The sequence below is a fragment of the Hyla sarda genome, unplaced genomic scaffold, assembly GCF_029499605.1.
Source record: "Hyla sarda isolate aHylSar1 unplaced genomic scaffold, aHylSar1.hap1 scaffold_367, whole genome shotgun sequence".
NCBI lineage: Eukaryota > Metazoa > Chordata > Amphibia > Anura > Hylidae > Hyla > Hyla sarda.
Genome location: NW_026610387.1, coordinates 86,731 through 101,965, shown reverse-complemented (window position 1 = coordinate 101,965; position 15,235 = coordinate 86,731). Strand labels below are relative to the sequence as shown.

Sequence of the window (15,235 nt, the reverse complement as noted above, 5' to 3'; positions counted from 1 at the left end):
CTTATATCTGTACTGTGCACTGGCCACGTGTCTGACAAGAAGGGCGTGTTTGGTGTGAGGGGGTGTGTATGGCGCGAGGGGGCGCAGGTCTTAAGAGGGGCACGTGTCTGATGTGTGACCCCTCCAGTGCGTACTGCTGGACTGTATATGGCAGTCGGTTCTTGCTGGAGATGGAGGAGACCCCCTGTTCTGTTACTATCCCCCTAATTTGACAGGAGGGAACCATGGACTGAATCAGGACATCACCTTAATGTAAGGAGACCAGGAAACAGTTCAGCAGAGGGTCCGCTCCAGTGGTACCGGTCCGGCATGGTCTTCTTTACATCATTTTGATGCTGGATGGAGGCGAATCTCCTGGCACAATGACTTCCACATGGCCGAGAACCTTATTGATGGTGGGACAGTCCCCATAGTGTACGCGGCTTTTACCAGATAAACTGTGAGCACCATGATGACATGGCGCTCACAACGCAGTGGTGATGCATGCCGATCCGTCAGCAAACAATCTGCCGGAGATAGATAGTCCTGAGGGGTGCGGCAGGAGATTCTGTGTAATCTACCTCAGACCCCGGATAATCTTTAATTCTCTTCCTTCACAGAGACCAGGAGGGGGCGCTGTCCAAGAAGTTCGCCATCTGCAAGTATGACTTTGTGGCAAGGAACGTGAATGAGCTCTCTGTGATGAAAGACGACATCATGGAGGTAAGGGCGGACCCCCAATCCGGAGGAACTGCTAGAGATATCTCATTAGTGATACTTGATCCTCAGGTTGGTTGTTACTTTGACCAGAACCAAGTCCAAAACACAGGCTATGTTCACACTTAAAGTATTGAGGTCAATATTTTTGCCAGTGTTTATAGACGGACAGAAGTGAGTGGAGGGTGAGATGAATCCTACGTGAGTCCACATAGAAGTGACCGACCAGACCTAATATCCAGCTCCCCCACTGTAATTAATATGATGGTGCCCAGTGATTCCCTCCTCACTATGGCGGACGATTCCCTCCTCACTATGGCGGACGATTCCCTCCTCACTATGGCGGAAGATTCCCTCCTCACTATGGCGGACGATTCCCTCCTCACTATGGCGGACGATTCCCTCCTCACTATGGCGGGCGATTCCCTCCTCACTAAATTCCCTCGTCGCCATGGCGGACGATTCCCTCGTCGCCATGGCGGACGATTCCCTCGTCGCCATGGCGGACGATTCCCTCGTCGCCATGGCGGACGATTCCCTCGTCGCCATGGCGGACGATTCCCTCGTCGCCATGGCGGACGATTCCCTCGTCGCCATGGCGGACGATTCCCTCGTCGCCATGGCGGACGATTCCCTCGTCGCCATGGCGGACGATTCCCTCGTCGCCATGGCGGACGATTCCCTCCTCACAGCTTCTTCTCTCTGCACATTTCAGGTCATTGATGATAGAAAACAATGGTGGAAGGTGAGAAGTTCCAGCGGTTCTTCTGGATTTGTGCCAAACAACATCCTGAGAGTGATGAAGGCTGAGGAGCGGTCAGGACTGGAATACAGCCACACCATTCAGGTATGTACACCGCTGCCTGGGGTGTAACGTTTCCTCCATGTGTGTTGTGTGAACAGGCGCCTTATTCCTGACCAGGACCCTCCAGACGATGTATACAGCTCAGCGACTACTACATGGAGGCAGTGACTGTGTATAGTAGATCCCCGAGCTCCAAGGCAGTGACTGTCTGTAGTAGATCCCCGAGCTCCTAGGCAGTGACTGTGTATCGTAGATCCCCAAGCTCCTAGGCAGTGACTGTCTGTAGTAGATCCCTGAGCTCCTAGGCAGTGACTGTGTATAGTAGATTCCTGAGCTCCTAGGTAGTGACTGTGTATAGTAGATCCCCGAGCTTCTAGGCAGTGACTGTGTATAGTAGATCCCCGAGCTCCTAGGCAGTGACTGTGTGTAGAAGATCCCTGAGCTACTAGGCAGTGACTGTGTATAGTAGATCCCCGAGCTCCTAGGTAGTGACTGTGTATAGTAGATCCCTGAGCTCCTAGGTAGTGACTGTGTATAGTAGATCCCCGAGCTTCTACGCAGTGACTGTGTATCGTAGATCCCCGAGCTCCTAGGTAGTGACAGACGAAGGTTGCGTACCGAAACGTACGTTGGAGTGGTGCTGTCCCGGTCTCTGCTGATTGCTGCTGTACTCTGGTATATCGCTATACTGATTTGTATCCCCACAATGTTATGCTTGTTTACATGCACACTGCACTTTATTTTGCATGTTATATATATATAATAATTTTTTCGCTCTCACTGTGAGATTCATATACATGTTTCCTACATGTTGCTAAAACATCCTGTTTTTGCAAATTTGTGTACAAATTGTGGTGGATCCAGTAATATATACACCATACCCAGCCTTCATTGCAGAGCCGGTGACACCACCTTTTAGCCTCATTCCTCCTTGAAAAATAATATTTTTTAACTAATATATATACAATTTTTATGTACTTATATTCCACGGAATTAATAAAATGATATACATTTTATAAGTGACTCCGTTTTTCTCTTTCTTGTTATTTGCAGTGACTGTGTATAGTAGATCCCTGAGCTCCTAGGCAGTGACTGTGTATAGTAGATCCCTGAGCTCCTAGGCAGTGACTGTGTATAGTAGATCCCTGAGCTCCTAGGCAGTGACTGTGTTTAGTAGATCCCTGAGCTCCTAGGCAGTGACTGTGTATAGTAGATCCCTGAGCACCTAGGCAGTGACTGTGTAGAGTAAATCCCTGAGCTCCTAGGCAGTGACAGTGTAGAGTAAATCCCTGAGCTCCTAGGCAGTGACTGTGTATAGTAGATCCCTGAGCTCCTAGGCAGTGACCGTGTATAGTAGATCCCTGAGCTCCTAGACAGTGACCGTGTATAGTAGATCCCTGAGCTCCTAGGCAGTGACCATGTATAGTAGATCCCTGAGCTCCTAGGCAGTGACCGTGTATAGTAGATCCCTGAGCTCCTAGGCAGTGGCTGTGTATAGTAGATCCCTGAGCTCCTAGGCAGTGACCGTGTATATTAGATCCCTGAGCTCCTAGACAGTGACTGTGTATAGTAGATCCCTGAGCTCCTAGGCAGTGACCGTGTATAGTAGATCCCTGAGCTCCTAGGCAGTGACTGTGTATAGTAGATTCCTGAGCTCCTAGACAGTGACCGTGTATAGTAGATCCCTGAGCTCTTAGGCAGTGACTGTATATTCCCTTAGTAGATCCCTGAGCTCCTATGCAGTGACTGTATATTCCCTTAGTAGATCCCTGAGCTCCTAGGCAGTGACTGTATATTCCCTTAGTAGATCCCTGAGCTCCTAGGCAGTTACTGTATATTCCCTTAGTAGATCCCTGAGCTCCTAGGCAGTGACTGTATATTCCCTTAGTAGATCCCTGAGCTCCTAGGCAGTGACTGTGTATTAGATCCCTGAGCTCCTAGGCAGTGACTGTATATTCCCTTAGTAGATCCCTGAGCTCCTAGGCAGTGACTGTATATTCCCTTAGTAGATCCCTGAGCTCCTAGGCAGTGACTGTATATTCCCTTAGTAGATCCCTGAGCTCCTAGGCAGTGACTGTATATTCCCTTAGTAGATCCCTGAGCTCCTAGGCAGTGACTGTATATTCCCTTAGTAGATCCCTGAACTCCTAGGCAGTGACTGTATATTCCCTTAGTAGATCCCTGAGCTCCTAGGCAGTGACTGTATATTCCCTTAGTAGATCCCTGAGCTCCTAGGCAGTGACTGTATATTCCCTTAGTAGATCCCTGAGCTCCTAGGCAGTGGCTGTATATTCCCTTAGTAGATCCCTGAGCTCCTAGGCAGTGACTGTATATTAGATCCCTGAGCTCCTAGGCAGTGACTGTATATTAGATCCCTGAGTGTATCCAGGAGACGTCCATCTCTACCACCATTTCGCAGAAAAAGTCCTTTTCCCGTGAATCTGACTTTTTGTCCGAAATGGTGGTAGGGGTGGACGTCTCCTGGATACGCTCATTGTTGGTCTTTTTGTTCATTGGTTTGTTTTCAGGCTGCACCTTTGTTCTCATGCGTTTTGTATTAACTCTTTATGCTGATCTGCATGTTATGTGCAGCATTGTTTAAACTTATCATACGAAGTTTATTATTACTTTTTGTGCATTATATACTTGCACTTTATCCAGGGGATGTCCTGTGTATCCGTTGTCATTCCTCCTTGTCATATATGTATTTTAATTGTGGCTTTTCAATAATAAAATTGTATTTTGGTTCCATTTCTCTGTTAGTTTTTTTCTATTTTGGTATGTGAAGCTTTTTTGCTGTTTTAGCAGTCCGTATAGGGTCCACTCACATATATCCCGGGAGTATATAGGGGCCGGATTATTCAATTTCCATTCCCCCTTCTTAAAGTTAGGGGTGCTGTGTCTGTGTCATTTTTATTCATTATACACAGTCACTGCCTAGGAGCTCGGGGATCTACTATACACACTCACTGCCTAGGAGCTCGGGGATCTACTATACACAGTCACTGCCTAGGAGCTCGGGGATCTACTATACACAGTCACTGCCTAGGAGCTCGGGGATCTACTATACACAGTCACTGCCTAGGAGCTCGGGGATCTACTATACACAGTCACTGCCTAGGAGCTCGGGGATCTACTATACACAGTCACTGCCTAGGAGCTCGGGGATCTACTATACACAGTCACTGCCTAGGAGCTCGGGGATCTACTATACACACTCACTGCCTAGGAGCTCGGGATCTACTATACACACTCACTGCCTAGGAGCTCGGGGATCTACTATACACAGTCACTGCCTAGGAGCTCGGGGATCTACTATACACAGTCACTGCCTAGGAGCTCGGGGATCTACTATACACAGTCACTGCCTAGGAGCTCGGGGATCTACTATACACAGTCACTACCTAGGAACCCGGGGATCTACTATACACAGTCACTGCCTAGGAGCTCGGGAATCTACTATACACAGTCACTGCCTAGGAGCTCAGGGATCTACTATACACAGTCACTGGCTAGGAGCTCAGTGATCTACTATACACAGTCACTGGCTAGGAGCTCAGGGATCTACTATACACAGTCACTGCCTAGGAGCTCAGGGATCTACTATACACACAGTCACTGCCTAGGAGCTCGGGGATCTACTATACACAGTCACTACCTAGGAGCTCGGGGATCCACTATACACAGTCACTGCCTAGGAGCTCGGGGATCCACTATACACAGTCACTGCCTAGGAGCTCGGGGATCTACTATACACAGTCACTGCCTAGGAGCTCGGGGATCTACTATACACAGTCACTGCCTAGGAGCTCGGGGATCTACTATACACAGTCACTACCTAGGAGCTCGGGGATCTACTATACACAGTCACTGCCTAGGAGCTCGGGGATCTACTATACACAGTCACTGCCTAGGAGCTCAGTGATCTACTATACACACAGTCACTGCCTAGGAGCTCGGGGATCTACTATACACACAGTCACTGCCTAGGAGCTCGGGGATCTACTATCCACAGTCACTGCCTAGGAGCTCGGGGATCTACTATACACAGTCACTGGCTAGGAGCTCGGGGATCTACTATACACAGTCACTGCCTAGGAGCTCAGGGATCTACTATACAGAGTCACTACCTAGGAGCTCGGGGATCTACTATACACAGTCACTGCCTAGGAGCTTGGGGATCTAATATACACGGCCATTGCCTCAGAGCTCAGGGATCTAATATACAGTCACTGTATATTAGATCCCTGAGCTCCTAGGCAGTGACCTTGTATAGTAGATCCCTGAGCTCCTAGGCAGTGACTGTGTATAGTAGATCCCCGAGCTCCTAGGCAGTGACTGTGTATAGTAGATCCCCGAGCTCCTAGGCAGTGACTGTGGATAGTAGATCCCCGAGCTCCTAGGCAGTGACTGTGTGTATAGTAGATCCCCGAGCTCCTAGGCAGTGACTGTGTATAGTAGATCCCCGAGCTCCTAGGCAGTGACTGTGTATAGTAGATCCCCGAGCTCCTAGGCAGTGACTGTGTATAGTAGATCCCCGAGTTCCTAGGTAGTGACTGTGTATAGTAGATCCCCGAGCTCCTAGGCAGTGACTGTGTATAGTAGATCCCCGAGCTCCTAGGCAGTGACTGTGTATAGTAGATCCCCGAGTTCCTAGGTAGTGACTGTGTATAGTAGATCCCCGAGCTCCTAGGCAGTGACTGTGTATAGTAGATCCCCGAGCTCCTAGGCAGTGACTGTGTATAGTAGATCTCTGAGCTCCTAGGCAGTGACTGTGTATAGTAGATCCCTGAGCTCCTAGGCAGTATTAGGAAATATATAGGAAAGAGTCTCCTAGGACTGTGTCCACCTTTTCCAGCCCACCGGAGCACCGGAAAGCTGAACTAATTTATGCAGGAAAAGTCATCAACTGCCGTGCCGAGAAGTTTGTGACAAATCGAATTTACTGTAAGTTTGCTCATCTCTACTCCTAGGCAGTGATTGTATAGTAGATCCCCAAGCTCCTAGGCAGTGACTGTGTATAGTAGATCCCCGAGCTCCTAGGCAGTGACTCTGTATAGTAGATCCCTGAGCTCCAAGTCAGTGACTGTGTATAGTAGATCCCTGAGCTCCTAGGCAGTGACTGTGTATAGTAGATCCCCAAGCTCATAGGCAGTGACTGTGTATAGTAGATCCCTGAGCTCCTAGGCAATGACCATGTATAGTAGATCCCTGAGCTCCTAGGCAATGGCCATGTATAGTAGATCCCTGAGCTCCTAGGCAGTGACTGTGTTTAGTAGATCCTTGAGCTCCTAGGCAGTGACTGTGTATAATAAATCTCCGAGCTCCTAGGCAGGGACCGTGTATAGTAGATCCCTGAGCTCCTAGGCATTGACTGTGTATAGTAGATCCCTTAGCTCCTAGGCAGTGACCATGCATAGTAGATCCCCGAGCTCCTAGGCAGTGACTGTATAGTAGATCCCAGAGTTCCTAGGCAGTGACCACATATAGTAGATCCCCGAGCTCCTAGGCAGTAACTGTGTATAGTAGATCCCCGAGCTCCTAGGCAATGACTGACCATGCATAGTAGATCCCTGAGCTCCTAGGCAGTGACTGTGTGTAGTAGATCCCAGAGTTCCTAGGCAGTGACTGTATATAGTAATTCCCTGAGCTCCTAGGCAATGGCCGTGTATAGTAGATCCCTGAGCTCCTAGCCAGTGACTCTGTATAGTAGATCTCCGAGCTCCTAGGCAGTGACTGTGTATAGTAGATCCCTGAGCTCCTAGCCAGTGACTGTGTATAGTAGATCCCAGAGTTCCTAGGCAGTGACCATGTTTAGTAGATCCTCAAGCTCCTATGCAGTGACAGTGTATAGTGGATCCCTAAGCTCCTAGGCAGTGACCATGTATAGTAGATCCCTGAGCTCCTAGGCAGTGACTGTGTATAGTAGATCCCTGAGCTCCTAGGCATTGACTGTGTATAGTAGATCCCTGAGCTCCTAGCCAGTGACTGTGTATAGTAGATCCCTGAGCTCCTAGCCAGTGACTGTGTATAGTAGATCCCTGAGCTCCTAGCCAGTGACTGTGTATAGTAGATCCCAGAGTTCCTAGGCAGTGACCATGTTTAGTAGATCCTCAAGCTCCTATGCAGTGACAGTGTATAGTGGATCCCTAAGCTCCTAGGCAGTGACCATGTATAGTAGATCCCTGAGCTCCTAGGCAGTGACTGTGTATAGTAGATCCCTGAGTTCCTAGGCAGTGAGCATGTATAGTAGATCCCTGAGCTCTTAGGCATTGAATGATTCCTTATCTGGATGGATGTGGGATACAGCTCCTTTTATATACACCAGCCAGATCCCACACACAGTGCGTGATCATGTCCCGTTTGCTACTTTTTGCCCCGGCACTGTCACTTCTGGGTCAGAGTTTGGCTCAGGCTTCCTTGTGTGATCGAGTGGTGACAGTGCACACTTTGCTTTGTGTCGTGCCATTGCTGACCATTGACTGTGACTTACTTATCCTCCGGTAATAGCTGTTGATGCCAAAGAAGGAGTTTGAGATCTTTAAGGTAGGGATTGCTGTGTGCGTGTGGATCTGGACTCCGCCCCTCTGCTCTGCATGCTCCTTAGAAAGTAGTTTCTTCTTCTGCTTTCTTGGTCTGATCCCCTTCCAGCTGTAATGTGTAGTCATGGAGGTGGTAGTGAAGTTACCCAAATAGTCGTTAATATGTGGCCCAACTAAGTAATTCATAGAGACAGACCATGTGGAGTGAGGAGCTGGCGCACACACCATAGAGACAGACCATGTGGAGTCAGGAGCCGGCGCACACACCATAGAGACAGACCATGTGGAGTGAGGAGCCGGCGCACACACCATAGAGAAAGACCATGTGGCGTGAGGAGCCGGCGCACACACCATAGAGACAGACCATGTGGAGTGAGGAGTCGGCGCACACACCATAGAGACAGACCATGTGGCGTGAGGAGCCGGCGTACACACCATAGAGACAGACCATGTGGAGTGAGGAGCCAGCGCACACACCATAGAGACAGACCATGTGGCGTGAGGAGCCGGCGTACACACCATAGAGACAGACCATGTGGAGTGAGGAGCCAGCGCACACACCATAGAGACAGACCATGTGGAGTGAGGAGCCGGCGTACACACCATAGAGACAGACCATGTGGAGCGAGGAGCCGGCATACACACCATAGAGACAGACCATGTGGAGTGAGGAGCCAGCGCACACACCATAGAGACAGACCATGTGGCGTGAGGAGCCGGCGCACACACCATAGAGACAGACCATGTGGAGCGGGGAGCTGGCGTGCACACCATAGAGACAGACAATGCGGAGTCAGGAGCTGGCGTGCACACCATAGAGACAGACCATGTGGAGCGAGGAGCCGGCATACACACCATAGAGACAGACCATGTGGAGTGAGGAGCCGGCGCACACACCATAGAGACAGACCATGTGGAGTGAGGAGCCGGCGTACACACCATAGAGACAGACCATGTGGAGCGAGGAGTCGGCATTCACACCATAGAGACAGACCATGTGGAGTGAGGAGTCGGCGCACACACCATAGAGACAGACCATGTGGAGCGAGGAGCCGGCGCACACACCATAGAGACAGACCATGTGGAGTGAGGAGCCGGCGCACACACCATAGAGACAGACCATGTGGAGTGAGGAGCCGGCGTACAAACCATAGAGACAGACCATGTGGAGCGAGGAGCCGGCGTACACACCATAGAGACAGACCATGTGGAGTGAGGAGTCGGCGCACACACCATAGAGACAGACCATGTGGAGCGAGGAGCCGGCGCACACACCATAGAGACAGGCCATGTGGAGTGAGGAGCCGGCGCACACACCATAGAGACAGGCCATGTGGAGTGAGGAGCCGGCGCACACACCATAGAGACAGACCATGTGGAGTGAGGAGCCGGCGCACACACCATAGAGACAGACCATGTGGAGTGAGGAGCCGGCGCACACACCATAGAGACAGACCATGTGGAGTGAGGAGCCGGCGCACACACCATAGAGACAGACCATGTGGAGTGAGGAGCCCTGCCCTGGTTGGTCTGTCATTGGTAATAAACTGTGCAGGACTCGTCACACTGCAATGTCAGCAAATAAATGGAGAAGGTTATATGGGTCAGAGTCATAGAATTCACCAAAACTTTGTCCTATTGGGGGGCCCATTGTGATCTGTGCTATGGGGCCACCTTTCTAGTATCTACTCTTGGTGGACGGGGGCTGCATCTTTCTATGGACAGGAAAGCCGCCTTCTGTAGGTGGAGACACAGTCCTAACATCACTAACCCTGGTGTCCATCATCCCAGTGAGACGCTTCACCCATCCCACCAGCTGGAGCAGCAGAATAATAGTTCCCCCGACATCTTGTCTTCTGCCAGATCTAGCTGTGGGGGGATGACCGCATCAGGAAGGGCAGCCATTATGTCCCTAGGATCTCTGCCTGTCCCTAGGATCTCTGCCTGTCCCTAGGATCTCTGCCTGTCCCTAGGATCTCTGCCTGTCCCTGGGATCTCTGCCTGTCCCTAGGATCTCTGCCTGTCCCTAGGATCTCTGCCTGTCCCTAGGATCTCTGCCTGTCCCTGGGATCTCTGCCTGTCCCTAGGATCTCTGCCTGTCCCTAGGATCTCTGCCTGTCCCTAGGATCTCTGCCTGTCCCTAGGATCTCTGCCTGTCCCTGGGATCTCTGCCTGTCCCTGGGATCTCTGCCTGTCCCTGGGATCTCTGCCTGTCCCTGGGATCTCTGCCTGTCCCTGGGATCTCTGCCTCTCCCTGGGATCTCTGCCTGTCCCTGGGATCTCTGCCTGTCCCTGGGATCTCTGCCTGTCCCTAGGATCTCTGCCTGTCCCTAGGATCTCTGCCTGTCCCTAGGATCTCTGCCTGTCCCTAGGATCTCTGCCTGTCCCTAGGATCTCTGCCTGTCCCTAGGATCTCTGCCTGGACTCTGTGTGCTTCACAACATACACTGTATTTAACTGCGCATTCTCTCTTTTTACTGGCAGCAATTACTGGGAGAACTGTTTGAGGTAACAGCCGCGTCTTCTGCCCCCCCCCCGTCTTCTGCCCCCCCCCCGTCTTCTGCCCCCCCCGTCTTCTGCCCCCCCCGTCTTCTGCCCCCCCCCGTCTTCTGCCCCCCCCCGTCTTCTGCCCCCCCCCGTCTTCTGCCCCCCCCCGTCTTCTGCCCCACCCCCCCCGTCTTCTGCCCCACCCCCCCCGTCTTCTGCCCCACCCCCCCCGTCTTCTGCCCCCCCCCCCGTCTTCTGCCCCCCCCCGTCTTCTGCCCCCCCCCCCGCGTCTTCTGCCCCCCCCCCCCCGCGTCTTCTGCCCCCCCCCCCCCCCGCGTCTTCTGCCCCCCCCCCCGTCTTCTGCCCCCCCCCCGCGTCTTCTGCCCCCCCGGTCTTCTGCCCCCCCCCGTCTTCTGCCCCCCCCCCCCGTCTTCTGCCCCCCCCCCCCGTCTTCTGCCCCCCCCCCCCCCGTCTTCTGCCCCCCCCGTCTTCTGCCACCCCCCGTCTTCTGCCCCCCTCCCTCTATACTAACCTATGGGCAAATCCTCTTACAAATGGAGGCACTTCTAATGCACTCCGTCTCTGACAGGATGATGGGAGGGACCAACTTAGGACCCGCCTCCAACACTCATCTATCTATATTTTGGCCTTTTGCATCCAGGGTCATAAGAGAAGTGATGTCCTGGATATTACAACTACTGAGGGGCAATTCAATGTCCTAATTTCCTCCAGAAAGTCTTCACCCCCCCGGTCACTATATACAATGTATCCAGAAAGTCTTCACCCCCCCATCACTATATACAATGTATCCAGAAAGTCTTCACCCCCCCATCACTATATACAATGTATCCAGAAAGTCTTCACCCCCCCATCACTATATACAATGTATCCAGAAAGTCTTCACCCCCCGGTCACTATATACAATGTATCCAGAAAGTCTTCACCCCCCATCACTATATACAATGTATCCAGAAAGTCTTCACCCCCGTCACTATATACAATGTATCCAGAAAGTCTTCACCCCCCATCACTATATACAATGTATCCAGAAAGTCTTCACCCCCCATCACTATATACAATGTATCCAGAAAGTCTTCACCCCTGGTCACTATATACAATGTATCCAGAAAGTCTTCACCCCTGGTCACTATATACAATGTATCCAGAAAGTATTCACCCCCTGTCACTATATACAATGTATCCAGAAAGTCTTCACCCCCCCCCCCATCACTATATACAATGTATCCAGAAAGTCTTCACCCCCCCCCCATCACTATATACAATGTATCCAGAAAGTCTTCACCCCCCATCACTATATACAATGTATCCAGAAAGTCTTCACCCCCCCCCCCGGTCACTATATACAATGTATCCAGAAAGTCTTCACTCCCATCACTATATACAATGTATCCAGAAAGTCTTCACCCCCCCCCCCATCACTATATACAATGTATCCAGAAAGTCTTCACCCCCCCATCACTATATACAATGTATCCAGAAAGTCTTCACCCCTGGTCACTATATACAATGTATCCAGAAGTCTTCACCCCCGGTCACTATATACAATGTATCCAGAAAGTCTTCACCCCCGGTCACTATATACAATGTATCCAGAAAGTCTTCACCCCCCCCGGTCACTATATACAATGTATCCAGAAAGTCTTCACCCCCCCCCCCCCCATCACTATATACAATGTATCCAGAAAGTCTTCACCCCCCGGTCACTATATACAATGTATCCAGAAAGTCTTCACCCCCCGGTCACTATATTCAATGTATCCAGAAAGTCTTCACCCCCCATCACTATATACAATGTATCCAGAAAGTCTTCACTCCCCCGTCACTATATACAATGTATCCAGAAAGTCTTCACCCCCCCCCCCCCCCCGGTCACTATATACAATGTATCCAGAAAGTCTTCACCCCCCCGGTCACTATATACAATGTATCCAGAAAGTCTTCAGCCCCGGTCACTATATACAATGTATCCAGAAAGTCTTCACCCCCCCGTCACTATATACAATGTATCCAGAAAGTCTTCACCCCCCCCGGTCACTATATACAATGTATCCAGAAAGTCTTCACCCCCCCCCCATCACTATATACAATGTATCCACAAAGTCTTCACCCCCCGTCACTATATACAATGTATCCAGAAAGTCTTCACCCCGTCACTATATACAATGTATCCAGAAAGTCTTCACCCCCATCACTATATACAATGTATCCAGAAAGTCTTCACCCCCCATCACTATATACAATGTATCCAGAAAGTCTTCACCCCCGGTCACTATATACAATGTATCCAGAAAGTCTTCACCTCCGATCACTATATACAAGTATCCAGAAAGTCTTCACCCCCCCCCGTCACTATATACAATGTATCCAGAAAGTCTCCACCCCCCCCCGTCACTATATACAATGTATCCAGAAAGTCTTCACCCCCCCGTCACTATATACAATGTATCCAGAAAGTCAACGTATCCAGAAAGTCTTCACCCCCCGGTCACTATATACAATGTATCCAGAAAGTCTTCACCCCTGGTCACTATATACAATGTATCCAGAAAGTCTTCACCCCCGTCACTATATACAATGTATCCAGAAAGTCTTCACCCCCCGTCACTATATACAATGTATCCAGAAAGTCTTCACCCCCCCGGTCACTATATACAATGTATCCAGAAATTCTTCACCCCCGGTCACTATATACAATGTATCCAGAAGTCTTCACCCCCGGTCACTATAGACAATGTATCCAGAAAGTCTTCACCCCCCCTCCCCCCGGTCATTATATACAATGTATCCAGAAAGTCTTCACCCCCGATCACTATATACAATGTATCCAGAAAATCTCCACCCCCCCATCACTATATACAATGTATCCAGAAAGTCTTCACCCCCGGTCACTATATACAATGTATCCAGAAAGTCTTCACCCCCCGGTCACTATATACAATGTATCCAGAAAGTCTTCACCCCCGATCACTATAGACAATGTATCCAGAAAGTCTTCACCCCCGGTCACTATATACAATGTATCCAGAAAGTCTTCACCCCCGGTCACTATATACAATGTATCCAGAAAGTCTTCACCCCCGGTCACTATATACAATGTATCCAGAAAGTCTTCACCCCCCCGTCACTATATACAATGTATCCAGAAAGTCTCCACCCCCCACCCCCCCCCCCCCGTCACTATATACAATGTATCCAGAAAGTCTTCACCCCGGTCACTATATACAATGTATCCAGAAAGTCTTCACCCCTGGTCACTATATACAATGTATCCAGAAAGTCTTCACCCCAGTCACTATATACAATGTATCCAGAAAGTCTTCACCCCCCGTCACTATATACAATGTATCCAGAAAGTCTTCACCCCCCCCGGTCACTATATACAATGTATCCAGAAATTCTTCACCCCCGGTCACTATATACAATGTATCCAGAAAGTCTTCACCCCCGGTCACTATATACAATGTATCCAGAAAGTCTTCACCCCCGTCACTATATACAATGTATCCAGAAAGTATTCACCCCCGGTCACTATATACAATGTATCCAGAAAGTCTTCACCCCCCATCACTATATACAATGTATCCAGAAAGTCTCCACCCCCCCCCCCCCCCGGTCACTATATACAATGTGTCCAGAAAGTCTTCACCCCCCCGGTCACTATATACAATGTATCCAGAAAGTCTTCACCCCGGTCACTATATACAATGCATCCAGAAAGTCTTCACCCCCCCGGTCACTATATACAATGTATCCAGAAAGTCTTCACCCCCCCCCCCCCCCCCGGTCACTATATACAATGTATCCAGAAAATCTCCACCCCCGGTCACTATATACAATGTATCCAGAAATCTCCACCCCCGGTCACTATATACAATGTATCCAGAAAGTCTTCAACCCCCCCCCCCCGGTCACTATATACAATGTATCCAGAAAGTCTTCACCCCCCCCATCACTATATACAATGTATCCACAAAGTCTTCACCCCCCGTCACTATATACAATGTATCCAGAAAGTCTTCACCCCGTCACTATATACAATGTATCCAGAAAGTCTTCACCCCCCATCACTATATACAATGTATCCAGAAAGTCTTCACCCCCCATCACTATATACAATGTATCCAGAAAGTCTTCACCCCCGGTCACTATATACAATGTATCCAGAAAGTCTTCACCTCCGATCACTATATACAATGTATCCAGAAAGTCTTCACACCCCCCCCCGTCACTATATACAATGTATCCAGAAAGTCTCCACCCCCCCCCCCGTCACTATATACAATGTATCCAGAAAGTCTTCACCCCCCCCCCGTCACTATATACAATGTATCCAGAAAGTCAACGTATCCAGAAAGTCTTCACCCCCGGTCACTATATACAATGTATCCAGAAAGTCTTCACCCCTGGTCACTATATACAATGTATCCAGAAAGTCTTCACCCCCGTCACTATATACAATGTATCCAGAAAGTCTTCACCCCCCGTCACTATATACAATGTATCCAGAAAGTCTTCACCCCCCCGGTCACTATATACAATGTATCCAGAAATTCTTCACCCCCGGTCACTATATACAATGTATCCAGAAAGTCTTCACCCCCGGTCACTATATACAATGTATCCAGAAAGTCTTCACCCCCCCCCCGGTCACTATATACAATGTATCCAGAAAGTCTTCACCCCC

At 49.9% G+C, this 15,235-nt stretch overlaps 1 protein-coding gene across 1 annotated transcript in view; it reads left to right on the top strand.

The window, feature by feature from the left end:
- The first annotated feature begins 576 nt into the window (after positions 1-576).
- LOC130332044 (epidermal growth factor receptor kinase substrate 8-like) overlaps positions 577-15,235 on the top strand; it is a 37,521-nt gene continuing 22,862 nt past the window's right edge. Inside the window, exons 1-2 of the mRNA XM_056553733.1 lie at positions 577-702; positions 1,412-1,543. Of these exons, the coding sequence (XP_056409708.1) occupies positions 682-702; positions 1,412-1,543 (153 nt within the window). The 5' untranslated portion in view covers positions 577-681. The remainder of the gene's footprint in view (positions 703-1,411; positions 1,544-15,235) is intronic.